Genomic DNA, 26,095 nt, shown 5'->3' on the forward strand with positions numbered 1-26,095 from the left:
TGATGTTTCCTGTTCTAGAAGGGGGAATTAGACCCATAACACATGACTGCAGAAGCTACTTAGCAATTGATGAAAGTTGATAATGATGCAGGTCTTTCAGAGTTGTTTTTTCAGGGATATTTGGGGTTGATTCACATATGGGGAAACTGGCAACTGTTTTAGAAAAGAATTTTAGGGACTTGCAACACAGTGTGGTGATCTCACGCTAAGCACTTGCCTTCTCTTATGTCACTGGTTTTCTGATTTGTTTACTATTTTGTTTTTACTCTTTAGGGAAAACTGCATGACTTCTGGGAGCCGGATTAATTAAATCTTGCCAAGTTCAGGGAAAATAACATAAAACCTCTGAAATCAAGGAAGATGTAGAATGAATGGGGTTTCACTTTGGTCGGAACAGAAGAAATCATTCACCTGAGTTAGAACTTGAGCATGATTCAGGCAAATATGCAAAACACAAGGATCAAATTTGATTAACATTGCTTTTACTACAAATACAGTAGTCCTGAAAAATTGAAGTGGATTAACTGAAAAAAAACCACAAACCCAGCTATTTCTTATAGCCCTGTTTGAATTGGCGAGACATACTTTATCATACTGAAAGCTGAGGGAAGTTTTCTCGTTTCCAGTGTTAATCACAAGAGGTATTTGAAAACCATATGTATTGGTTTTCTTGCCAGCACCCACCTGCAAGCATTGTGTTAGATGGCTGGAAAGAGCTGCCCTGTGACGTGGGATTTGAGCTCGGAAACAGTGTCAGACCTCCCCTGTTGTGAGCAGGTGAGCAAGTCGTTCAGAACTGGGCTGAATAAAAGAGCTGCCTGCCTGTGTTAATCTGCAAAGCAGAGCTGGTGTGGCCCTCCAGTGTCTCTAAAAATAAAATAAAAAAAAAAACAACAAACAAAAAACCAACAACAACAACAAAACCCCACCACCAAAATACAGAAGTTGCGTGTGAACAAGTGGCTGCTCTTCTTTTGACTTGAGGGCAGAAACAGAGCTTAAGAGTGGCTGTGCCCAAACAGGTTAAGTGGATGCTGCTTTGCTCTGTGGTTGTGTTTTATCAAATGACAAAACAGAAATTGTTATTACAGCGATGCATTCGTTTTAACTTCCTCATCTTCAGACACTTACTTATGCAGTGAATGTGACTGCACAGGAAGTGATTCTGTAAGACCAAGTTATAAATGAGATCTTATTACGCCAGTAGTATTGTTGTACTGCTCTTTAAGAAACAAGCAAATCTATATCTGGCTTTAGCACTTTCTCTAAAGAGAGAAAATGTGGTTCTTAAAATATACACGTAGCGGAGATTTGAAGAGATGAGCATTTGGCTACATGTGTAAAAACTGTGAAAGCCATATGAGATCTGAATTCCTTTGTGTGAAGTCTCACCACACGTGCGGTATGTGCACAAAGATCCCAGAGCTATTTGTGAAATAACCAAAGGAAGATGCGATCTCCTTTTGTGCTCTCGGTGCAAATGCCATCATTTAAATCTCACGCTGTGGTTTGTCTGTAGGATGTGTGTATATATGAAGAAGAAAGTTAGGGTATTTGGTAGAAGAACCAACTGGAGCTCCCTTAACAATTGAGATTTTTAATAATGTCAACATGTGTGTTTTAGAATACTGTTTCTTTTTAATTTTTGTAGATGACCTGTCTTGTCTTGTATGATAAATTCCCTGTAACTTTCCAAAATGAGAACTGCTATAAGGTGGACATGTCTTATAGGAAAGGTATTTTACTTGCAAATTCATCTTGATTATTTTGTCTTTCATTTCAAGTGCTAGAGAGTGAGCTGAAGGCTGGGGCATCTCTGTGTCCTTCACAGGATAATCAGCTTACCGTTGTTCAAACAAAAGTTGTGCTTGTGGCATCGTTCAGGGGTGGAAAAAAAAACCCTTTTTTAAATCTCAACATGTTATTTAAGAATTGGCAAAATCTACCTCAAAGGGTATCTTTCTTTGGCAATAGAACTGCTTTAGGCTAAAAAAACTATGTCATGTTATGTAGGTATGGCCACGCCATCCTTTGCTATGCCTGTGTTTGATAGTGCATCAACCTTTCCTCTGATAGCAGTTACTTACTATGTTGAATATATCATATGTAATTTTATTAATGTTTATATTTTTTCTCACTAATGTCATATAAAGTTTAAAAATATGTAGAAAATGTTTATTGTATGTAATGTGTATATATTTTCTTACCATGTAAAGTTGAAGTTGCTGTTGTGTATATTTTGAAGAAGGATGGGGGGGTTGATTAACAGCTTTTGTACTGCAGTTCAAAGCACACTGAAACTGCTGGCTTTTTTTTTTTTTCAGATAAAATAACCACTTTGATATTTACTTTTATTTAATAGAACAATGAAAAAATAAAACCAGACATGCTTTTCTAATTAAGTGTCCCTACATGCAGTGGGCGTGCCTCAGCTCTGTTTCACAAAAAAACGGCTGCAGGTCCTATTTTAGTCTTGCAGCACATGCTGTAGTTCTTGGGTTCACAGCTGATTAGCTTACTATAAATGGAGAAGATCTCGAAGTAAATCTTAGCTCAGCCATTCCTGCGTTTTCATGCTTAATGCCTGTGTATACATCCTGGCATTTTCCATCTCTCTCCCCCTCCCTCTTTGTCTGGACTTTTCCATCTGTTTTGTAGCTGAGTAGTAATTCCCCAGTTGCTTAAGTCTAGACAGGGGTTGACTTGGAGCTCGTCAGTGTCCTTATGGAGGTGACCCCGATGTTTCGCCGCAGAGTCTTCACGAGGGACAGCCGAGCTGAGTGCTGCTTCGGGACTCCTGGATATGAAAGAGCAAACCTGCTGCCGTTGTGTTTTTCTGACTCGTTTACTGGCCCCCAGAAATTACATGCATTGGAGAAGGCTGTTTGCACAGTACATGTCTTAACTGCTTTGGTTGTCTTCAGATAAGCATTTTGCACTGAGATTTATCTGTTGGTTTTATGTTGGCTGTATTAAGAGCCATGTTGACTCATTTCATGTGAAATTAGGTGCACTTTATTGCAGTAATCATGGACAAAAAATTAAAAGCTGACTATAAAATATACATTGGTGGCTCTTTACCTTTTTCTTCCTTTTTTTTTTTTTTCTTTTATTTCCTGACAAGTGTCTGTGTGGCTTGAAAAAAACTGGCTTTAAGGTGAAGAATCCTGCCAGCAAAACTATTTGCACATCTCATTCTCACTGCGCCCGTTGTGGAACTTAGTAATGGATGGGGATTTCAGAAGTGATTAATGGCTTGCAGGTTGGTCTGGCTGAAGGTCAGTAGGACACATACGCTTCACTGATGCTGTGGCTGCAGGAACTCTCTAAAGTCCCCAAAGCTAATAGTTGAGCTGAGACTATCTTTGGGAAAGGCTGGTGACTGGAACAAACACGAAGTGCACTGGTGAGATTGCTTCATGATAGGATTTTAGTGGTAGCATTTCAATGAGGAAAAAAGACCCTTTTTAATCACAAGGGCTGGATACTGCAGCAGTGATTTTTCAGAGCACAGGCGAGCTGGGTCTGTCTCCATCAAAGGTGCCCATGCTCAGCATTGCCTGGCAGCCAGCTCTGGGTCTTCGGGGTGGGCATGTGGGCTGGGGGGGAGCTGCCGCTTGCTGGGATATTTAGGGAGGTAGCTGGGTTACAAGAGAGGGTTATTCTGCTGACCTCGTCACTAGCAGGAATACACCAAGCCACAGGGCTAACACTGGTCTTTGTATGTTTGTTTTCTTTCTTTGTCAGAACTGCATATATAGCGTAGTACGGCTTGGGTTTGTGTTTTGTTGTGGGTTTTTGTTGTTTTTTCTTTTTTGTTTGTTTGGTGGTGGAGTTGATTGGTTTGTTTGTTTTGTGGGTTGTGGGTTTGGGGTTTTTTATTGTTTTTGTTTGGGGGTATGTTCGTTTGTTTGTTTTTTTCTTCCACTGGCTTTTACTGTCTGTGTGACTCTCTCTTACACTGGAAGGGGTAAATCAGAAAGGGTGCTGCTGGACGTGCCTCTGGTACTTCTGGGGACTTGTTCCTTGGGCTTACAAGCTCTTGAGAAACTACTTGCCCGAAGTTCCCCAGTGGGGAAGCCCCACTGTGCCCGGAGGGTAGCTTTTGGCACTGGCACACCAGAGCTTGTTTCAGTGTCCCAGGAAGGAAAAGGCTCTCTGGGACAGGCTGAGTGCTGTGTGGGGAGCCAACCTGGAGACAGAGCAGAGGTTGATGAGGTTGTAGGAGCCCAGGCAGCTGCTCTGGGAGCCACCCTTGGAGCTCCAAAGGAGCTGCCCAGAGAGGTCAGACCATCATTAGTGGATTTGGCTCATTCCTTGTGGTTTAAGTTATCAGAACGCATTTTCCCATCTTCCCCCCAGGCTGTGAAATACCTTGATGTGTTGCCTTGTGGATATTTTCCCAGCTTTACTGGTGGGGCCCCTTCTTATCTAGTGTTGAAAAGGGCTTTCAGTGCTGGGGAGTGGTATGGGCTGCTGATGGGGAAGATCAGCGGGAGAAAGTAAATTCCTTGAAGGTATTCTGCTTGTGGAGGTGCTTTTAGTTTTGCCTGACTGCTGCTTTTTTCAGCAAGTGCTGCTTTGCCTTTGCAGTAAGGAATTTGAAAGGGAATATTTTATCTGGTATCAAAAGTAGGGCTGGGTGATGAGAGAGGAAAAACATTCATATCTTCTCATTGTGGTATTTCGGTCTGTGTGCTGAAAGCTGGTCCCCACACTTCCAGGCTGCTGGTTAAGATGTGTTTTCAGGTGACTTTTAAGCAGCATTTAGATGTGTTGTACTCTTCCGAATGTCTCCCCTGTCTCTGCATGGTGAGGTACTGCTTGTGTTTCAGCTTCCCGGCCACCTCCCAGTTCCTTGTGGGGAGGTCATAGGGGAGGGGATGGAAACTGGAATTGTTCCCTTCATTGTCATCAAGGCGTCTTTGCCATCAGCCTGGGGGGAGACCTGAAGCTTTTCAAGACAGGTTTGGCCCGTATGCTGCGTATGGAAGGGCTCCTGGCCACGGGATACAGGGCTGTTTTCACACACCCTTCTCCCAGCGCTTCCCTTGGGATTTGCATTCGCCGCTGCGCTGCTGAAGCTGGGCGAGCGATGCTCCTTTGCCCTTGCAGAGAAAAGCAGAGAGGGTAAATAGATTTTTGCTGCTTTTGTGCTACAGGGCGAGCGTCCTTCACCGGAGCAGCTCATACTGGCAGCTGGGACTCAGCTTGCAGCCTCTGTGGCTTTGCCTCCGAGTCTTGGGCTCTCATTTCTCACAGCCTGTTTGGAGATGACAGTCCTGGCTCTCGAGCGCAGGCAGGAGCAGGGGGTCCCTTTCCTTTCTGGGCTGACCACCAGGCTGCGGTTGGAATAAAAATAGCTTAAAGCTGCCAGGCTCGGCGATGGGGAGGGGATGGCTAGGCATTAAGCTTCATGCTTTATTCACGCTGCAGGCTTTTATAAAAGCAGCGTAAATCATGCAGGGCAGCCATGGGCTCTCCAGACGACATCATTCAGGCTCTCAGACACATTGATTTGCGTGCTGGAAACTGAACCTGTCCCCTTTGCTCTAACCCAACCTGTGGGGAGAGGCCTGGCGGATGAAGATGGTGAGATGCTGCGCCGCATATCAGCTCTCCTCCATGTTCATGGAACACTGCATATCTCCCCTGTGTTCTAACCTATTTTTTTGATATTTTGGGCTTCAGCATTGTTATGGTAAGGTTTGCACAGCACAACGTGTTTTTCCCTCCAGTTGATTTTCTCTTATTAGCCCATTTTTCCTCTTGCCCTCATTCTGTTTTTCCCCACAGTATGCGAACGCCGTTTGCTGAGAAACTGTGTCAGCCTTCCTCGTAATTAAGAGTCTGGCAGGAGTCAGCGCGACAGTCATTTTGGAGATGACGCTTCCAGTTTGGAGCTGACAGTAAGCTGGGGTGCTGCGGCAGGGGCTGCGTGCGGGGGTGAGGGGATGTTCTGATGTTCTGCGGCTGAGCGGGGCAGAGGGACCCACCAGGAGCCTGGCGCAGGAGCAGTGAGTACTCTGGGTACATCTCACCTGAAGAATTTAAACTGTGTCTTCTTGAAAAGCAGCTCCTGGAATGCTTAAATTCTAGGTTATATCCCATGTTTAGCCATTTGGGAGGGAAACTGCATGTGTGTGTATAGGACAGGAATAAATTGCAGTGGCTGTAAGTTGGCCGCATCTCTATAGCTCAGAAATAGTTGTAATGTTGGAAAATAAGATGGAGGGCTCAACAATCAAATGGCCTAAAAAAGGGTAAATAGAAGTTACTCAGTGGTGCTTTGTAATTTGGCTTCAGACTCTGTAGTTCTTTTATTAGCAGGAAGGCTCAAAGCAAACCAAAGGAGACGGGCTGGGGATCTGCTTGCCCGCAGGATCTTGTGGATGCTAAACGCTTAGAGGTTCAAAGAGCATTTCATGGCAGAAAAATCCATCAGGGTCTACGGAATCAAAGTGGCCGTCGCTGGCTGAGAAAGCTTCAGGCTGCTGATACCTGGAGGGCGAGAACAAGTGGCCGGGGAGGTGCCCTGGGCCTCTGTCCTGCTCCTGTGCCCCCTGCAAGGCGCCAGGATTTTTGGCCAGCACAGTGGGGTGCCTGTGCGCTTTATGTGAATGGCCGAGGGATTTCACATCGTGCCTTCTCGCGGTTCACAAACTGTCAGGTCCGCAATTGTAACGCTCCTTGAGCTCCTGAGACACACGTTGCTGTTGAAGGTGCCGCCAGCCCTTGCTCAGAAGGAGCCAGGCGAGGTGTGTGGGATCAGATGTCTCATGTGGCTGAAGAAAAAACAGTGGCTTTTTTTGATCTTTCTAATGACACTGCAAAGGAGACCAGGAAAACAAGTCGTGTGGTTCAGGACCTCCCGCAGAACACAATAACGCCCAACCAACCACATGCTGAAGCTGACCTCCTTCCTCTCTCCTCCCACCATACCCAGAGATGTTTGCAGCTAGTGGCAAAGTAAAAATAAGGGCATATGAGGACTTTTTTTTTTTTTTTTTTTAAATCTTCTTATGTGGTGCCTTCAGAACAGAATTCAGCATTTTCCCTCTCTGGTTGCTGTGTTGGATTTGCCTCTTGGGGGCAACCTCACCCTGCTCCAGCTGGGAGCGTGGCTTCTGTCACTGCAGAGACAAAAGGGAGTTCAACATGCTTGGGAGATGGTGACTCACTGCGCATCTCTCGCTGCCTTTGCCTTATCAGATCATTTCTGGCAATCTAGGTCATTATTTGCTGAAAGGATTTAAGGAAAACCATTGAGGTTGACTGTCCATGGCGTTTCAGGAGTGATATGATCAGTTCTTGAAGGTCCCTTTCCAGGCTTGGAGTCCTTCACAGTTTTTGCTGCCCTGCAGGGAGGAGGGTGGCATAGAAGGACATGTGGTTTATGGCTCTAGTTTAATGGATAGGGCATGAATCTGTATGAGGAAAATTTACAATGGTCTCCCTGCTCTTCCTTTGCCCAGCATCCCTTGGACTATCACTAAGCCCATCAACCCTGCGGTTGCTCTCATTGGTGTATAGGGGTGATAGCAAACTTATTGTTCCAGCTCTGTTTAGCCCTGTGTTCCTGAGCAGGCATCTCATACAAACCCCATCCATAAATAACCAGTTGCACTTATTTAAAGGGCATTGAGGTAGATGGTAGAATAAAGGGAGTATTATTCATGCTTCATACTGTGGTTCCTAATGGTACTTTACACGCTGATATGACCTACAAAGCTAGTTGTTTCGTGCCTGCAGTGCTCTGATGTTCTTCTTACCCTGAGGGTCAGAAATGACAAGAATAAACGATCGTGACGGGTGTCTTGCGAATCCTCGCTCCCTTGCCTTGGACGAGTCCTTGCAAGGGAGCAGCTGGGTGACATTGTGACCTTGCTGGTGCAGGCAGAGCGGGAGCAGCCGGCTTCTCCAGCCGCAGGAGGCAGACGGGGCAGCCTTCACGTGAGATGTGAGGGCAGACTGATTTATCCGTATTCCTGTTTCACCTTCTCCCCGGCGCAGAGATGCAGCTGGGGCTGGGGAGGGAGGTCAGCCCGAACCCAGCGCACATGGGAACCCACGCAGGGAAAACATCGGCAGAGGAGGCTGGCATGAGCAGGGTTAACCACAGACCCTGGAGCTTTAGGGGGTGGCCATAAGAGGGGTGCAGGACTCAGAAGGACTGAGTCAGACCTGCTGGGAGAGCAGCTCCTGGCTCCAGCCAGCCTGGGCGCTCGGACAGCAGCGACCGCGCAGCCCATTAAGCCAGCCCTGCGGCACTCGCTCTGCTGGCCTGGACTCTGTCCTGCTTAATAGCTCCCTCTTCTTCCTTTTTTTTTTTTTTTTTAATAAAGGTAATTTAGCTGTATGGATATGCAGGAACATGAATCAAAGGAATTTGGCTGACTCTTGAACGTGCCGTTTGTACAGAGATGTGCTAAAGCACCAGGATGTGAGGGATGCAGCCTACTCAGAAAACACCTGAGGACAAAAAATGCTTTTAAGGCATCTCACTGCAGCTTCCCAAAATCTGATTACGGGGCGGGGGGAATCAAGCTTTGGAATACATTAACTCAGCTGAACAGCACAGGGAGATGGTACCAGCGAGAAGCAAATCAATTCCCGAAGGCTGCGGAGAAATTTCACTAACTTGGAGCTTCAGAGCAGGCTGGCTACACTTAGAAGATTTATGTTTCACCTGAAATATTTAACACTGGGCATTTGAAATGCTCTGTGTATCTAAAGAGCACACCAAAAATCTCCTCACAAGGAGATTTCAGAGAAACCTTTGGCTCACACAATGCTTTCCACGGGCTAAGGTTGTTTGTTTTTAAAAAAAGAAAAAGGCACAGCATGGGAAGGGTTATATTCTGGCCTCTGACACAGGGAAGTAAAAATTACCATGTAATGAACACCAAACTGCTTTTGGGATGTGCGCTGCTAGATCTGTTGTTAGGCAGGAGATGTTTCCATGGCAAAACCACCATCCTAAATGGCACTGTAGCTCAGAGATGCAGCAGTGGCCCCGGGGACCATGTTCCCAGGCGGTTCTGAGCACCCTGTCAGAGGAGGTGGGGTGCGGTGGCGGGGGGCTCCCTGTGCCGCAGCACCGGGGCTCTGCTGGGGAGGCTGTCAGCTCAGCATTTTTCAGTCCTTTCTGACTTTAAAAGAAAACTACGACAAAAGACAAGCTTGAAATAGCTCATTTTATCTCAGCAGACAAATAACTTGCTTTGAGCATCGTTGTCACCCAGGCTAAATTACTTTTAGATGTTTTTAATGACTGGGTAACGTTTTTCAGCTGCTCATTCCGCAGCACCCTGCTGGGGGAGAGTCCATCTGTAAAGACCAAGAGCTCTGATATCGTAGTTGTTCTTCCTGGCATTCATTTGGTGTTATTGTTTGATATGTGATTCCCTGTGGTAGAGATGTTTTGTGTTAAATTCACAGCTACAAGCACTTTCCTTTGCATAAGGAGATCTATTTCCAAAAGGAGCTGGGGGACTGGCTATGTGTGGAGCAGCAGCAGGTCAGTGATGTAGCGGAGAAACTCTGGGAGACTGAAGGTGACAGTCCAAATCCTGTCTGTGCTAAGGCTGGCATTACTGTAGGGCTGGAGGGATTTTAACCTGTCATTTGTTACCCCTGTCTTTGATTTCACTTGCAATGCATGGCACAGGGAGCTGTGACTTTCAAAACGATCCCAACAGGGACACAGTTTGCGACATCAGCCATGCAGGTTTGCCGGATCCCTCTTTCTAAGGCAGGTATAGCTTTTGCATTCGTTCCCAAAGGCAGCTTTTAAGCCACTTGCCTTCACCATCTCTGGGTTTTGCAGCTCTTCTAGGAAATATATTTTTAAATCCAAGCTCATAAATTTTGGAAGCTACTCCCCTTCCCCCACCCCCTCACCCCTATCAAAGTGTCAAAGCCGAAGAAAAACAGTGAGAGCGATGGATGCGCCTGGCTCTGCTTGCCAGTGCTTTCCCTGTGCACGAGGGGTTATTTACTGCACTGCTCGGGTTGTTTCTTCTTTGGTGGCATTGACAGCAGCATTGGAGTTTGGTGCCTGGTAAGCAGAGGCTGCCCACAGGTCAGCCCGGGAGCAGGTAGGGCTGTGGAGGTCACTTGGCAAGGCAGCTCAAAGGGCCAAAAGGTGAAGCCATGGGGATGTGAATCCTGTCCTTGGCACAGAGGGTGGGTGCTGGGGGCTGTTACACCCTGCTGGCTTTAGCTCTGAAGGGCGCAGGTTGGCTCACCCAAAAGGGCAGCTCTTAAAACCCACTGGTGTTTCCCTAGCCCCTGCACATCCCCAGGGACACATGTTGCTGCTCTTGGCAGCGTGTCCCAGGGACTTGACCTGCCATGCAGGGAAAACAGAGGGGGCTTTGCCCTAGCTGCAGAGAGACCCCTGTACTCCCTGACCAGGCTGGAGCCCCCTTGCTTTTACTGGGAGCAGCTGGGATGACAGGCAGAGGCGTTGCTGGTGTCCAGCTGAGCCGGGCACTCCTAATGGGACTGGAGCTGTAGCTCTGCCCCTTCCCCACCTGCAGCCACCGCAGTCCTGCTCCTGCCTCAAAGCCAGGACGAGCCCGAAACGCCACCCTCGCCTCTCCCACAGGATTCCCAGTGGCTGCTGCTGTTTGTCCCCCGTGCTGCAGGAGCATCCCGAAGCAGCCCTGCCTGGTTGAAAGGCAGGTCAGGAGCCTGCCCTCCCGCAGTCTCGCCAGCCATTCCCCGCAGGTGCGCTGTCGACAGATCCCGAGCCAGGCACATGCTTTCCACTGGCTCTGAGAGGTTTGCAGACAAGCAAAGCAAAGCCCTCCGGCTCCCCGTGTGAGCGCCTGTCCTCTGTGAACCCCCGTGTGTCTCTCGCAGCCGGGCTTGTGGAAACACATCGGAGGCTGCTGTGACTCAGCTGCTTCTCCCCTGAGAAAATCCACCCTGGCACGGCGCTCTACTCCATGGCTGGGGCTGCTGGCACCTGGCAGCTTCATCAGCAAATGGCCTTGGGCAGAACATCCCAATTTCCACTGTCAAACACTTACAGGGGAAAAATCCAGCATCTGATCTTGTGGGAAGTTGGGACAGCAACTCTGCTGCTGCACTGAGCTGGAGGGAAAAGTCTCATCCCTGCTCAAAAGCAAGCCCTGGGCTGGAGTGGCTGCAGCATGGGCTGGCTGTTTGGCTGCCTTCTGGCCTCCCCTTGCCTTTTTCCAGCTCTTTATATCTTTCTCAGACAAATTCTTCTGCAATTGTAATTTTCCTTGCTGGCTCTCAGCCCAAAGAAACAGTGGTTTGGAAAGTTTGCTCAATGACTCAAAGGGAAGAGGCTCCTGACTTTTCATGCTCTCTGCCCACTGGAGTATTTTTTTTCTTGAGGCTAATCTGTGGAGCATCACACTTGGCTTGACAAGTCTATGACACTCTCAGAAAACAAATCCAAGCCTGGTGAGCATGTGCCCGTCTGCTGGGAAGCCCTGAGTGTCACCACCAGGCTCCAGGCATCGCTGGTGGCTCTTTCTGCTCCTCTGCTTCACGCAGTGCTCCCAGCCCAGAGCCTGGGCAGGCTGGTCCTGGGGTGGGCAGAGGGGACTGCTGAGATGATGGATGCTGGAACAGTGAGACTGGACTCATGGTGTGGGGTTGGCATGCTGCCTGCTGGGCTTTTCTTCCGCAGAGGCAGACAAAGCAGTGATGCTGGTCTCACAACATGGTTAAGGGATGGAGGAGCCTGGAGAAAGGCTGGCTTGCTCGTTGTTGTTTTCTCTTGTCAAAAGGGAAAAGTACCTGGTTTTCCGCTGGTGGTTTTGATGTTATAACTTGGCTCTAGGTACAGTGTGGGCTGGCAGGGCTATAGCATGAGTTTCATAACTCTTTCGCAGGTTTCATAAATCCCCAGCTCCTGGAGTGCTGTGATTTTGTAACTCCTAGCTTTCAAATGAGTCTGGAGAGCAGCTTGAAACGGTCGGCTGCCTGCTGCCCCCTGGACTGCAGAGGCTTGCAAATCATACTGAGGTTTTATCTCACTGTTTTTTGCTCAGGGCAAGGGAAAGGAAGGCTGCAGGCACTGCTGGGGAGGAGCCAGACCTGTGCCAGGAAGCAGTTTCCTACAAAAGCCCTGAGCAGCACCATGAGTTTGATAGTCATCGACACCTCGTCAGTGCTACAACCCCAAAACTGAGGGCTTCATAACACACTGCTTCCATGGTGTGTGCCCCTGCCATTGTATTTCCAGTTTAATGCTGGCTGTTACTCCGTCCTACAAAGTTGTTTGTATATATGCCACTGTGATCCATATTGAAACCCTCTTCCTGGCTAAACCTGGTTCCCAGTGGTGGCGGGGAGGGCAAGGGTCTCCTGCCAGTCACCTGGGACACCCCTGTGCCTGGGGCATCCCCTATGGTCCTGGCCAAGTGGGATGAATTTAAGAGGGGGCGCAAGGGGGCTGGCATGTTTCAGGCCTGCAGGCAGGTTGGGGGTTCCTTGGCACCCAGGGTGGCAGTGGGTGCTGAGCTACAGTCAAACCAGATGACACTTCAGACCCAGCAGAGCCTGAGGCACAGGAGTGTTGTGTATTAAGCAACTTAATGCATGTTTTTTTGTGCTGTAACGGGGTCCCCCACACCCCCCAGGAAGGCTGCAGGCTGGTGATGGCTGGAGAAACGTCTCTTGCTGCGGGCCGGGCAGGGAGCAGCGGGCAGCACTGCTGCCCTGGGCGCTGAGCTGCAACCCAAGAGTGCACAGGTTGCTGGCTCCCGGGCTCAGGGTGTGCTGGGAGAGCTGATCCGCACTAATCCCATCAATATTTCACAGCGCTGTGGCCCTGTTATAAATACGTGCATCATCTGGGAAGCTGGCTGGGATGGGGGTGCAGTACCTAGTGAAACATGAGAGCTGATACAGCTTTGCCTTGGATCCTTGGGCATCAGAGAGGCGAAAGGGGCTGGCCACGGGTGTTTATACCACTGCTGTGGGTAGGGGTTATCTGGCAGAGACGGGTGAACCCAAACATGCTGGCTGAGCATGGGCACCGTGGGCTTTGCCATGTGCCGGAGCCATGGGTCTGTGCTGTGATGGGCAGCTGCCAGCAGAGGCAAAGGGCATCTGACCCTGGTGGGGAACAGGGCAGTCCCATGGGGACAAACCCACTCTGCCCAGTCCTCTCTCAGTGAGACAAGGTGTTTAATGGACAACAAGAAGAAATTAAACAGTAACCAGACTCTGGGCTGGTGATCAGGGCACTAAAGCATTTCCTCTTCCTAAAGGCTGTTTGGATTAACAGGGAGAAAAGAGTATTAAGGATAAAATCTCCTTGCATGGCCACGGGGAGGGCAGTTTCCCAAGGTGCCGTGGCATGACCCGAAGGCCGCCCTGCTCCAGGCTGTCCTGGGGGCTGCAAGGCTGCTCTGATGGGAAATTCCCCTTCCAGCACCTTGCTGTCCCTGGGCTGGGGCTGAAGCACAAGACAGACCACCCTGCGTGGTAGCACTGCTCTGTGCGGCAGGGGGATGCAGGTGTGGGAAGGGGTCTGGTCTGGTTTGGCTCCTTCCCGCTGCCATCTGCATCTCACTCTGGCTTTTGGAAAAGCCGTGCAAATGAGAGCAGGACCCTGGCCTTCAGCCTCGTGGGGGCCCTAAATTCCTTCAGTCAATTTTGCGGGGGCAGCAGAGCAGGCGAAGGCTCTGAAAATAGATCTGTTTCAGCTGCCGATGACTCGTGTTAATTAATTAAAGCCTCGCAAGCTCAGGCCTGTAAATACACAGTGCCGAATCGCGCCAGGCTCTGCTCACTCTTTGCTCATGCACTAATTACCCCACTGCGAGGCCAGGAGCTAACGCATCTCCAATTTGCGCTGAGTTCGGCTTGCAGCCACATGGGAGTTTGCCTGCCTGCGCTGCCCGCACGGGCAGGGAGATTTGCTGCGGGATGGGACATGCACAGCGCTCCAGAGAGGGAGGGAGCCTTGGACAGCCCCCTCCCAACCCTGGCACCCCCTTCCCCAGTGCCCACGGGCCAGTTCCCCCTGTTACTGGCCCAGCAGCCTCCAGCTGCACCTCTACTAAGGCAGGGGATGGATTATGAGCAGATGTGAGGGACCAGCTGGCGCGCAGCATCCTACCCCCCCATCCTTGGGCCAGACAGGCTGGCCAAAAGCACCCCTGCCTTGCAGCAGCACCTGCTGCTTTTAGGCCGCCCTCCTGCTGCCCGGACAGTGCTCCAGGTCCGGCCGGGCAGGGCTGTGGGTGAGCCCAGCTCCCTGTGTGTGGGCATCCCGCTTCCGCAGGGTGGGTGGAGAGGCGAGGCAAGGCGTGGAGGAGATGCTGGGGGTTTGCCCAAGGACAGGAGGAAATGGTAGTTAGTTGCTGGAGCATACAGGAGGTGAGGGAGTGAGGACAGGGAGCGCTGGAGGAGGTGGGTAGTTTCTCTGCATTGCTCTCCTGGAGTCCCTGGGAATGGGGACAGGGAACAGGTCCTGGTGCCTCAGGCTGGGTGAGGGGATGGTGGCTGCTTGGTAAGCATGTGCAAGGGTGACAGGAACCACCCCATTTACAGGAGTACCCAGATGGGTCCCTCCTCAGCTCAGATCCATCAGTGTGTGGAGACTGGAGGGATTCAAGCCTCTGCTACTTTCCCTCACACCCATTATGTTTTTAGGAGGCCAGACCCTGGCAGTTAAAGGCCTTGAAAGCAGCATGTCACCTGGTCTCCCCATGGAAGCCCCCTGTCCCTGCCAGCCTTACTGACCCTAAAGGGTCCAGGTGGTGGGGAGGGCTCAGCCAGGGCTGACTCTCATCCTCAGATGATACTGGGCAACTTCAGGACAACCCACTCAGCACTAAGCCCTGTAACAGGTCCAGCTCTGGGCCTGCAGGGTGTGGGGTCGAGGTGACCATTGTCCCCTTCCTGGAGACTCCACCCCTTGTGGAGGGCTGGTGTGGAGTGGAGGGGATGAGCCAGTGCTGTGACTGGGTACCACATGGCTTTGTAAACAGAGGTTAGCAGCACTTGGCCACCCTGCCAGCTTTGGACGCTGCAATCTGGTGTGCGCAGGCACAGCATCTCCCCACCTACCGCTCCAGCTGATTTTCAATTGCCCTAGATCCAACCTGCTGATTACGTAGAGCACTCGGGGTTTTGCTTTCGGGAGGCCTGCCACCACGACGGGTAAGGAGGAAGGGTTGGCCAGGTGCTGAAAGCTTGCCAAAGGAAAGCAAACACAGGCCCGAATCTGGCAGCTCCTGCCTGTAGGGAGGAGCCACAGAAGCCACCCAGCACAAAAAGGCTCCACATGGGGTTGTAGAGAAACCATTACCTGCCTGTGTTTCCGAATAAGCTTCCACCATGGGTAAAGGCAGACTACATGGGGAGGCATGTGTTGTAGCAGGGTGAACATGGGGCACGGTGCCTCAGTCAGGGGTGCAAGGAGCCAGGGTGGGTTCAGGGGGTGAGGAGCCTTGCAGGACACTGTGGCATTGGCTGGGTGGCTGTGGTGTGATGACGCCGCGTGTGCTGTGCTGGCAGAGTGGGAACGATGCTTATCTGCATTCAGCAACACTTTTTTATAGTCACAAGCCCAAGTTACCAGCCCTCTGCCTCCCTGGCCTGGCAAAGAGCTTGAACACAGGCTCCTCTGCCAGCAGCCTTTTCGGGGCTGTGTCACCCAACCTGCCCGTGCTGAGCAAACACCCCCCCACCGTGTGCTGACCGTCCCTGCGGCGCGGGGGGCGTTGCCGCGGCTCTGCTGACAGAAACGCTGCCGCCTGCCCCCCAGCATGTGCTGGGCAGACCCGGCGCAGGGGTAACCCGCTGCCGGGTCCCCGCCGTGCCGCTCCTGCCCTTGCTCCTCCGCGGGACCCGTGCTGGGTGGCTCCGGGCCGGGGCTGGGCACCGCGGCCTCCGCCTCCGCGCACCGCTGGGCGGCAGGGGGCGGTGCGGCACGGCTCGGTACGGCTCGGTACGGCGGGGCCGCGCACAGCCGGGCTGCGCTGCGCCCTGCCGGACCCGGCTGCTCCGTGCCGCGCCGCCCGCACCTGCTGCGCCGCCGAGCCGAGCAGCACCGCACCGCACCGCACCAGGCAAGTGCCGGGGAGACGCGAGTGGGGACAGCCGGCGGCCGGGTGCTGGGTCCCGGTCTGCAGGCAGGGCCGGGAGTGTTGGCTCTGGGCGCCGCGTCCACAGGAAGGATCCGGAGAGCTGGATCTGGTTACTGGGTCGGGGTGCTGCGTGCACAGGCAGCGGCTGAGTCCGCAGGTAGGGTCGGAGGTGCTGGGTCTGAGCGTTGAATCTACAGAGTCGGGGGTGGTGGGTTTGGGGTGCTGGGTCTCTGTCTGGGTCCACAGGAAGGATTGAGGGTGCTGGGTCTGAGTGCTGAGTCCCTCGGTCCAGGTCTGGGTCTGCAGGCAGGTTTTGGTGTGCTTGATCCGGATGCTGAGTCCACAGGCAGGATCAGGGGTGGTGGGCGCACATGCTACATGCACAAGCAGGGGCTGACCTACTGGGGTTGAAGTCCAGGGAATGATGCCTTGGGGGAAGAAAGGAGGCAGAGCCTTGGAAGCAGGATAGAGAGGGGTTCATGGGAGGTCTGATGTAGGTGAGGATTTGGGGGTGACAAGCTAGAGGGGGTGGGGACATACAGGATCTGAGGGCAGTGCATGTAGAGTGCTTTGGAAACAGATTTGGGGTGAGGTGGGGCTTGGGGACCTGCTGAAGGGGTGAGGGGAGATGATGGTGGGCATTGCAGCCGGATGGGCCACCAGCTCTTGGAGTGAGGGCTAGATAGAGCCCCACTTCCCCAGCAGATCAAGGGTCTACGGGCAGGGGGACTGCTGGCAGTATTTGGGGAGTCTAAGAGTTACCTGGGGACAGCTGGTGTTTCAGGCAGCTGGGATGAAGTGCTAAACTGATGCAGGTGGTGCAGTGGGAAGTGGGGGGCTGTGGGACGTGGCTTGTCTGAGCCCTGGCTCCTTGGGATTAATCTCCTTGGAATGCTTTTCTGGGGGGGTCTGCAGGTACTCCCAGGTGGAAGAGATTAGCTTATGCTGGTGGCTTGTCTGAGCTGGGGTCAAGCTCCATATCTGCTGATCTAAGGAGCAGCACTGGGTTTTGGGGTTCTCTTTGCCTTCCCTAACAGTACCCAGGTGGGCCATTGGCTTGTAGCTGGCCTTTAAAACTGAGAGCATGAAGTGAGGGGGAACCATGAAAGGGCTCTTCAGATGCCAAGAAAAACAGTCTCCAAAAACAAAGAAACTGCCCAAAATGGATGAGGAGTGCAGATTCCCCCAGAGGCAAGAAAATTATTCATAACAATGATGGCATTTTTAGGGCTAGCTGGCCTACTGTCACAGGCTCGGACTGCTTTGCCTCCCTGAACCCCGCACCTGAACCCCAAACCTGGCGGGGGGACGGCATGGCAATGCTGCACACGTGTCCTGTGGGACGCATCTCTGCTCCATCTTGGTTTGGCTGGGCTCACTCTGCCCGGAGGGACAGGGGGCAGGAAGCTGCCCCCTCTGCATGCCGTGATCCCTATCTCAGTTTTACTTTTGTGTCGTAACCGGAGGGGGAAAAAAAAAACCCAAACCCCAACAACCCTTTTGGTTCCTGCAGATGAGGGCTTTGTTTTGTAGGCTTGTTCTACCCCCTGCCTTTTCCAACAGCCATCTGAACCTTTCACCACTTTCCCCAGCAAGAATGTGGTGGGTTTGCCGGAGCTGGGAGGTTTATTCAGCAAATCTGGCAGGTCACGTGCCGGCAAAAAACATCCAGGTGTGCTTGGCAGGGCTGGCAAGGGGGGGCTGTGCCGGCACCCCGATCGGGAGGGCAGCGGTGGGTGCGGTGGAGACGCGGTGCCAGCCTCGCCTGGCCGCATGCAGGGAATTTCCCTCCCTGCACTTGCCCGCCGGCGCTGCTTGGCATCGTGATGGGACTTGTTGGGAAGTGGCTCATGTGATGGGTGATTTGGTAGTGGGGGTGCTGTTCCTGGGGTACCCACTCCCTCTTGGGGAAGTGCGGATGATAGCATGAGAGGCTTTATGTTCCCATGAAGCATCTGGTTGCTGCTGTGGGTGCTGGGCAGGCGCATGGTCCTGTTCAAAGGTGAGAGCTCCCTGCCCGACTCGTGCTTCGGGAGGAAACACTGACGTCCCTCCCTGCTGGGCTGTGCCACCGCTCCTGGTGATTTACAAGCACAAGGGCTTTGCAATAGCAAGGTCATTGCCAAGCCCACACGCTCCATCCTCTTGGGTCCTCAGCTCTGCTGTTTTGAGCCAAAGGAGGATGAGGGTTTCAGGCACCATGTTGCCAGCCAGTGTGGAGGCTGGGATGCAGCTTGGCGATTCAGGGTGTGCTCCGGGTTGTGCTTTTCTTGCTACTTAAAAGCTGCCTCCAGATACAGCCCCACCTCCCCTTACCTGATGGAGGGATCTCATTTGCCTGTTGCAAAGCCAAGCCTGTGCAAATAAGTTGGGGAGCTGATTTTGGGGCAGCAAAGCTGGTGGTATGCAAATGACTGTGGGAAAGGCTGCTGCATTGTGCTGTGCAGTTGTGAACGCAAAATTTAATATCAAATTGGGTTTGACCCCAAATTTGGAGCTTTGTTGGAGGGAAAGCAAAGGAATCAAGAAGAGGTTGTTAAAGCTGGAAGCCATAAAACTGCTCCCGTCATCTGTTTTTGCTGGACTTTTGAAAGGAAAACAGTTTATCTTTGGAATAAATAAAAAGGAGGGGGACAGGCTTGCATAAGAAAGCCCCGTTTCACAGCAGGCGAACTAGGTTGTGCTTCAGCTCTTGCCCCCGCTTATAAGTGGTCCCCAGGTTGTGTGGGATTTTTGAACCTCAGTTTCCCCTCAGGGAAGCCGCATCCCGCGCTGATGGTGGGAACCCCGGGCATTGCCAAGAAACGTCTTTGAAACTCAAACCTGGCTTTGGAAAGAAACTGGAAGACAAACCGGCTCTAAACAAACACCCAAGTTAATTCCTTGTCTTGCATTGTACGAGCCCAGTGAAATGAAACAAAGTGCAGCCACAGGGACAAGCAAATGGACTTAAGTGCGTCAAAAAGCCCTGAAATCTGTTGGCACTGAAATCTCCCTTTATATTTAGAGTTGGGGTCTTTTGTTGTTTTCTTCCCAATTGTTCCTGGGAGTTTAATTCTACAATTATTTTCCTGCTTCTGCCTTGGAGACGATGTGCTTCAGCCACAAAACCTTTGAAGGCTGGATTGCAGATCGCATCCAGCGCTGAGCCACTTGGATGCCAATGCTCCCTCACTGAGAAACTTTGTTGTGATGTGGAGGGCTGTCCATCCAGCTGTCTGCCTGTCCATCCAGCTGTCTGCCTGTCCATCCGATCTGCCAAGGGGCTGCTGGCAAGTGGTGAAGCCTGGCCTGCTGCAGTGGAGGCGGGAAAGGATGGAAAATGTTGGGGTTTTGGAGGTGATGTTGTTAGGGCTGAGCATCCCTAATCTCTGCCAGGCGGGAGGTGGGAACCCTGAGGGTCGGCACCTCGCATCCCGAGGCTCGTCAACTGCACTCTTCATCCCTTGTGGCCTGGATGTGGAGGTACGCTTGTGTTGGGGTGAAGTCAGAATCAGGCTGTTGCAGCTCATCCTCCTCTGGTTTCATTTCACGGTTCCTGCACAGCTCCCACCTGGGCTCTCAGGTGCTCCCAGGCTGTGGGATCAGCCCAGGACTGCTGCTGTGGGGTTTCTGCAGGGGAAAGACATGCTGGGTAGGAGTGAAAAGCCGCAGGGACTATGTCTTCACCACTGGCTTGCAGGAGCCAAACAGCCTCCAGCACATGGGCAATTGCTTCTGCACGGGGAGATTTGCTGCCCTGCCTGGGGCACCTGGGTCTGGGCTGCCAGGGCACCCCTTAGTGTTCCCGGTCCCGCCGCCAAGCTGCAAGGGTTTGCCCTTCAGTCTGCCCTCCTTGCACCCTTCCCTCCCGGGCCAGCTCTGAGCAAGGCTTTTGGGGCAATGGAGCCAGGCAAGGAGCTGTTTTGACTGACGGCTAACGTTGGTGGGTTTTCCATACAGATGGGGAATGGAGGAGCGCTCTGCCCTACCGTCCCAGGCACCATGTTCTTGCTGTCTGCTTGTGTCGCACCAGGGACCAGGATCAGCCAGCTGCAGGCAGGTGATCCCTGCCCATGGCAGAGGCTGGAGCAGTTTTCCTTATTTTCTCGGGTGTTTTGACTGAGTTTGGATGAGAATGCTGGGAGAGCTCTGGTGGGGACTTGGCACTGTGCTGCCTTACTGCCTTGCAGCTTCTTTGAACCTCCCGCCCTGCGTCAGACCTGACCTGACGGAGGAGAGGAACAAGTTCTCATAAGAGCAGTGAAATCAGCGAGCTGGGGAGAAGCTAAAATGCCCTGATCCCTGCAGCCACACTGGGACGCACCATGGCTGGTCCCTGCCCCTTGCTGGGCAGGCAGCATTCCTCTCTGGGATGCTGCAAGGGGACAGAGATAAAGGCATGGTGCTGGCAGGCCAGTGGGGTAAATCTGTCAGAAATTGGGCTGTTGTTATTTTTATTGGTGATGGTTTAGCTTGTTTTTTCAGGGATGTTTAGATGTCTGGCTTCTGCTGGCACTGATGCCCCTTTAGGCAGCCTCACGTCCTTGGCCGGCCCCGCTTGATCTCCCATCCATCACTTTGCTCCCTCCTGCGCCTCCTTCCCACTGTGACATTGCTGGGATCAGAGCTGGGTGCTCTCCTCTGCTGCATGGAGGCTCTGCTGGCAGCAGATGGGGGCTGTGCTGTGCTGGGGAAATGTGGAGCCCGTTCCCACGGCCTGCTGGTGCCCGCTGCCCGCCCCCCTGGCTCCGTGGCGGCTGTGCCATGTGTGGGAGCTCTGCTGCAGAAGCAGCGTGGGGTGCTTCTTGAGAGGAGTCGATGTCACTGCTCTCCCTCCCATCTTCTGTGCCTAAATCCCAAATTTGGGTAAAAGAGGAATATATCTGCTTCTCGAATCACCAAAGCTCTCGTGTGAGTCTGCTGAAGTGCCTCAGGGTTGAGCATGGTTTTGTTTAAAGAAAGCAACTAAAATAAACTTGGCGGAGGGCTCCCAGGAGGTCATTGTGCTCCTTCCCTCCCCATCTCCAGCCCCCAAACCCGGCATGGATCCCCTCTTCCCGCAGGGCTTTTGTCTAGTTAGCGTTTTTTTTTCTTGCTGTTGTTGACAAAAATCCTGTCTGGTTGAGAAATATCTGTGCAGCAGCGCCAACCCAGTCCCGTGGGTCAAATCCTGCCCCTGCAAATCTCTGCTGGGAAGAGCGGCTTGTTCCTGGACTGGCCTTCGGTGATGCTGCCGTGGGGACCCATAGCCTTGCAGGACACCCCAGGCACAAGACTGTGAGCAAGTCCCTGTGGTGGACAAATGGACAGAAGGATGCCGTGGGCTGGGGGTGGACCTGCGGATGTTTTATCATTTGCTGGTTGGGCTCTGCAGCAGAAGTAAAGTGCTGGAAGTTCGTCAAGGACTGAATTAAAGTTGCCTGGCAACCTCCATCTCAGCGCCTCTTTCCGCATCTCACAGGATTTCCACTCAAGTTCTGCCGGCTTCAGGGAAAGGGGGGTCCAAAACACGCCAAGCTTGCAGCCAGACACAGGCCGGGCTCGCTTCTCGCTGGATGTCTCTTTTCCCGTAATTCCCTGGCTCGTTCCCACGCCTGGGAGCTCTCCTCACCTCATCCCTGCACCAGGAACGGGTCGGGCTGTTTTGGCTGCACCTGAGGGCAACTTGAGTCCTTGGGGGCGTAAAATAGCACTGGGCTGGTGGGAACGTGGCTGGGGGAGTGAGCGGCAAGGGAGTCAAGGGGGCTCGAGGGGGTTCATGTGCCGGGCTTGGCCCCAGTGAGTAAAGCTGAATTGGATGCATGTGTTCTGGAGAACCTGGGCTGGGCTGCCATAAAAAAGCAAAGTGTAAATGGTGTCTGCTGGTGCAGTCCCTGACGGGAGTTTTGTTAAGGCTGTTTTGCAGCCCTGTAACCTGGAGGAGACCCACTGGAAATCCTGGCTCCCACCAGGAAGCAGCAGCGCTTACTCATAGGAATGCATGATACTGAGCAGGGAAGCTCATGAAGAGGGGACAAAGGTCTGGCAGCCTTCCTGGGAGCCAGCTTGGGCTTCACTAGAGCTTGGTGGAGCAACCACAAGCTGTCTATAGAGTGGTGGGATGGGAAAATGTCTTATCCCACTCTGCACATCTATTCCCCACCATCCATGGTGGGTGCGGGGGGTGAGCTGGAGAAGGGCTGCTGCCACCCAGAGTTTCCATTCTTCTGGCTTCCCTTTAAATCAAAAAGCCGGCATCGTTTTCAGCTATGCCACTGAGGAAATAGCCATAGGGAGAACCATAAGACCCTGGCTGAGGTCCCTCCAGATTTGCCAGCACCACTGACAGCACAGCTTCCCTGGACCACAGCTCACAGCCAGCTCTTGCTCCCACGTTGTGCTGCCTGGTGGCTTTGAGGACCAGTGGGCAGCAGGAATGGACCACCATGGCCAGCAGAACCTCCCGGTGCAGCAGCTGTTGAGGGGTGCGGCAGCTTTGGCTAGTTTATTTGGCTGGATCCAGGTTGGTGAGGCCTGCTGCTGGGAAATTCACTCATCAGAAGCTTTTTTGCACCTCCAGAGACGCTGGTCGTGGGGATTTTAAGGAGGTGCCGACCGGGCCAGCTCGTTTGGGTGTGCTGTGCCTTGCTGGCTGCCGGTGGGAGGCTGAGGCCGGCACAGTCATGTTTGCACAGCTTCCATCGTGACCCAGTAAACCCAGTCAGACCTGACCGGGGCTCGCTCGCTGCCTGAACGCCTCCGCGGTCCCGCTGCTTTCCTGCCCTTCCCTGAGGACCAACAAACCCATCCCAGTCAGATCCTGCTTCCACCACCCTTCTCCTTCAGTGTTACCAACTGGGGTGGGAGCTTGGGCCATATTTTGGGTCCTATGTTTGCCCCCCCTGTGCCAGGAAGTAGGTGAGGCAGCAGTGAGCTTGGGAGCTCTCACCTGAGGATGGGATGGGTTTTTCTGGGCAGTTTTTCTCCTAAACTTCGGATTTCATCAGAGCTGCTGCTGCTTTTCAGCCTCTTCCTTTCCTCATTTTGTGTTCCTCCTCAAGAGAAAGCTCTCTGTGACATTTCCCCTTCTGGCTTTTCCCCATTTCCCATGGGAGAGCTGGGCTTGAGCAACCCAACCACCCTCAGCCCAACCAGGGGGTCCCATGGACTAAGACCTCCTCTGCCTCCTACCCCAGCCTTTGCCTCCCAGAGCTTTGAACATGCACCTTGCTGAGAAGGAGGATGATGGGTTTGGGGGTTGCTGCGGCTGCAGCCCGGGGTGATGATCTGAGCAGGACCAAGGATGGTTTCAGTTCCTTCTTGTTCTTTCTCTCCCACACCACGTATGAAAAAAAAAAAAAAACAACAGAGAAGCTTGGAGCAGCCCTTCCCTTTGAGTAAAATATTAACTGGCTCACTGATTAAATGTCCTTTAGGACAAAGTTACACCTGATCTGGGGCAAAGGAGCCTTTGGAAATGAGTGTATTTTCTCCCCTGGAAAAAGCAGAAGACCCCAGCCCTGGAAGCAGGGAATGCTGCTCTCCCTGTCCCTGCCTGGCTGGGAACCCTGCACAGCCCCACAGCTTAAGCTATTGTTATTATTTTTCTCTTCTGTGCTGGCTGGGTGCTCTCGCTGGTTAAACGTTAGCCGGGGCTGGCTGGCAGCACTGTGCTCGCACTGCCATAAGCTGCGTCCCCGCCTGGCTGCGCCCCCGGCTCCAGTCCCTGTTGCACCCAGAGCCGGGCAGCAGGCAAAGTTCAGGGATTATTTGCTTGGGGGAGATAAGGTGAGGAGGACGCCCCGCAGTGTGCAGGCAGCTCACAGAGCTGTTACTCTTTTATTAGAAATCATTGTTTGCCTTGTCGTAAGAAGGTTTCTCCTCCCCTCTGCTTTCCCAGCCAAGGCACACGGCAGCTCTTGTGGCCTGTGTATGATTCTGGGATCATGTCCCTGTGAGAAGGGTCCCTGCAGCTTCCATGGTGTCCCCAGTCCCATGGTTGGGATGGAGAGGTGTCAGCACAGGGCTGGCCAGGGTGCTCTTGGGTGCTTTGGTGCTCCAAATGTGACCCCACCGCTTGCTTTGCCCAAAAACCTTGATGGGTTTGGCTTGTGGTAGATGTGGTGCCACCAAAGCAACTTGTTTCTCAGTGACCTCCATCCCAACTCACCTGCTTGCCATGGAGTTCCTTGGAGGGAAGATGCTCCAGGTCACTGTCCTTTGCTCCCTGGGGAGCTCAGCGCTGCGGGCAGCACCCTGCCAGCTCCTGGGGTTGGGTGTTGCACGGGTGCTCTGCCTGGGGGGCAACGAGGCAAGGGGGAGCAAGGGGAGCATTTCCCCTCCGCCCCACCCTGGGGATGCTCTGGGGCAGCAGCCAGCACAGGTGCAAGGTCTGGGTTTGGACCTCCCTGATGGAAACAGCGGTTTAGTGCAGACTCCAGGACTGTGGCTGGATCCCACATCCAGCCCCTCACTTCTCCTTTTGAGCCCCAAAAGCCCTTTCCACTTTCGTTTTACTTTGGGCTTACCTCCCCTCTGCCTGTGACCTGGCAAGGTATTTGCTTCAGGGAAACCATCTGCAGCAAGCGTGTTTGAACAGCTTCTCTACAGGGCCAGGTATTTGCTTTATATATATCTTAAAACAAAAAATACAAACCAAAACTAAGCAAACATATAGGTTCTGATTGCTTATGGGAAGCTCTCCTGCTCGGAGATACCCAGTTGATTCCTTCCTCCTTAGCACCTACAAAATGAGCCGGTGGCTTTGCTTGACACCGCCGGGAGAGGTGGGGGATTATTTGGGAGGGATCAGATGCATGAAAACAAGAGCCGAGGTGGATACCGAGCTTCAAGGCAGCTTGGGATGAAAGAGAAACAGAAACCTTGTGGAAAAACATTGTGGAGGGGGAACTGTTCTCGCTTGAAAAGACTTGATGAAGATGCCAAGTGGCTCCTATGAGTTTTCCTTCCCCTCGTGTTGCTGTGTGCCTGAGGCATCCTTCCCTGCACCTTTGTCCTCGGAAATCTCATAATTTCAGAGGGGCAAAACTCTGGGGACAATTGTCTTGCGGGGCAGGAGACAGCCAGCCATACTTTTGGACAGGAGCAGAGTGCTTGGGCTCCCTGAGAGGCGTTCCGCCACCTGTCGCACCACAGCCGCTCCGGGGAGCAGGGCTTGGGGTACCCCAGTGTGCCCAGAGACCCACAGAAGGGCTTGGCCCCAAGCCCTGCTCTCTGCTTTTGGGGTGAATGTGCCTGCTTTTTGGGTGTGAGAATGCAGTGGGGCATCAGCTGGCTCTGCTGATGCATGTCCTTCGGTCAGGTGGAGCTGCAGGAAGAGGTGGCTGGGAGCGAAGGAGGGAGGAGCAGACCTGGAGGAAAATGAGCCTCCGAGCAACCGAGCCAAGCGCTCAGCAAGTTACCACAGGGGTGGTCGCACTGCTCACACTCACGTCCATGCCCTGTGCTGGCTACAGACTGGATGCCTTGTGCTGTGCCTCAGTTTCCCCTTTGGCAAATGAGGGCTTGCTTTTCCCTGAAGCCACCCCTGGGCTGAGGCCATGCCTGGTCAAGTGTCCATGCATGTGTGCGTCCAGCTCCTTCCCAAGCCCACTTACTCATGAGGTTCTGGGAATGGCGGGAGCGTCTGACCCGGTGCTCTGTGTTTCAGGAGGGTTTGGTGGCTGGCCCCATCCTGGGGAGCTGGGGAGCTCGTCCCAAGGATCAGCTGTGCCGGGCCGTCGGCAGCGGGCTGGGCAGCTGCCCTGGCCGGGGGAGAGTGAAGATGAGCAGCAGCACGGCCCATCTCCTGATGACTCTCTTCATGGTGGCAGTGGCGGCGATGGGCTACCCGTCACGGCGGTCTGCCACTGACCTGGATGCCACCCCCAGGACAACAGTCACCTTTGACGGTAAGGGGGTGTGGGTCTTGATGGTGGCAGTGAGGTTTAGGATTCTGCTGGCACCTGGTTTGGTGCAACGTGGCTGCATCCAGCCTTCACTAACCTCTCAGAGCAGGGGGGCTCAGGATGGGGGTAGCTACAGGG

The 26,095-nt window shown here is 52.8% G+C and overlaps 2 protein-coding genes across 12 annotated transcripts in view; both read left to right on the forward strand.

Annotated features, from left to right (window-relative positions):
• Window positions 1–3,064, forward strand: part of SLF2 (SMC5-SMC6 complex localization factor 2) — a 31,175-nt gene extending 28,111 nt beyond the window's left edge. For all 3 annotated transcript variants that reach the window (XM_065067164.1, XM_065067167.1, XM_065067165.1), the window contains exon 20: window positions 274–3,064. In XM_065067164.1, coding sequence (XP_064923236.1) covers window positions 274–306 — 33 coding nt within the window. In that variant the 3' untranslated portion in view covers window positions 307–3,064. The remainder of the gene's footprint in view (window positions 1–273) is intronic.
• Window positions 3,065–5,261: 2,197 nt separating this feature from the next.
• Window positions 5,262–26,095, forward strand: part of SEMA4G (semaphorin 4G) — a 29,671-nt gene continuing 8,837 nt past the window's right edge. For 5 of the 9 annotated variants that reach the window (XM_065067179.1, XM_065067173.1, XM_065067177.1 and 2 more), the window contains exons 1-2: window positions 15,673–16,070; window positions 25,720–25,960. In XM_065067179.1, coding sequence (XP_064923251.1) covers window positions 25,834–25,960 — 127 coding nt within the window. In that variant the 5' untranslated portion in view covers window positions 15,673–16,070; window positions 25,720–25,833. Of the gene's footprint in view, window positions 5,702–5,796; window positions 6,018–15,651; window positions 16,071–16,113; window positions 16,246–25,719; window positions 25,961–26,095 lie in introns of those variants that run through there. The other 4 variants (XM_065067175.1, XM_065067174.1, XM_065067181.1 and 1 more) reach the window with 4 other exon arrangements.

Source organism: Columba livia, chromosome 6, assembly GCF_036013475.1.
Source record: "Columba livia isolate bColLiv1 breed racing homer chromosome 6, bColLiv1.pat.W.v2, whole genome shotgun sequence".
NCBI classification, from domain to species: Eukaryota; Metazoa; Chordata; class Aves; order Columbiformes; family Columbidae; genus Columba; species Columba livia.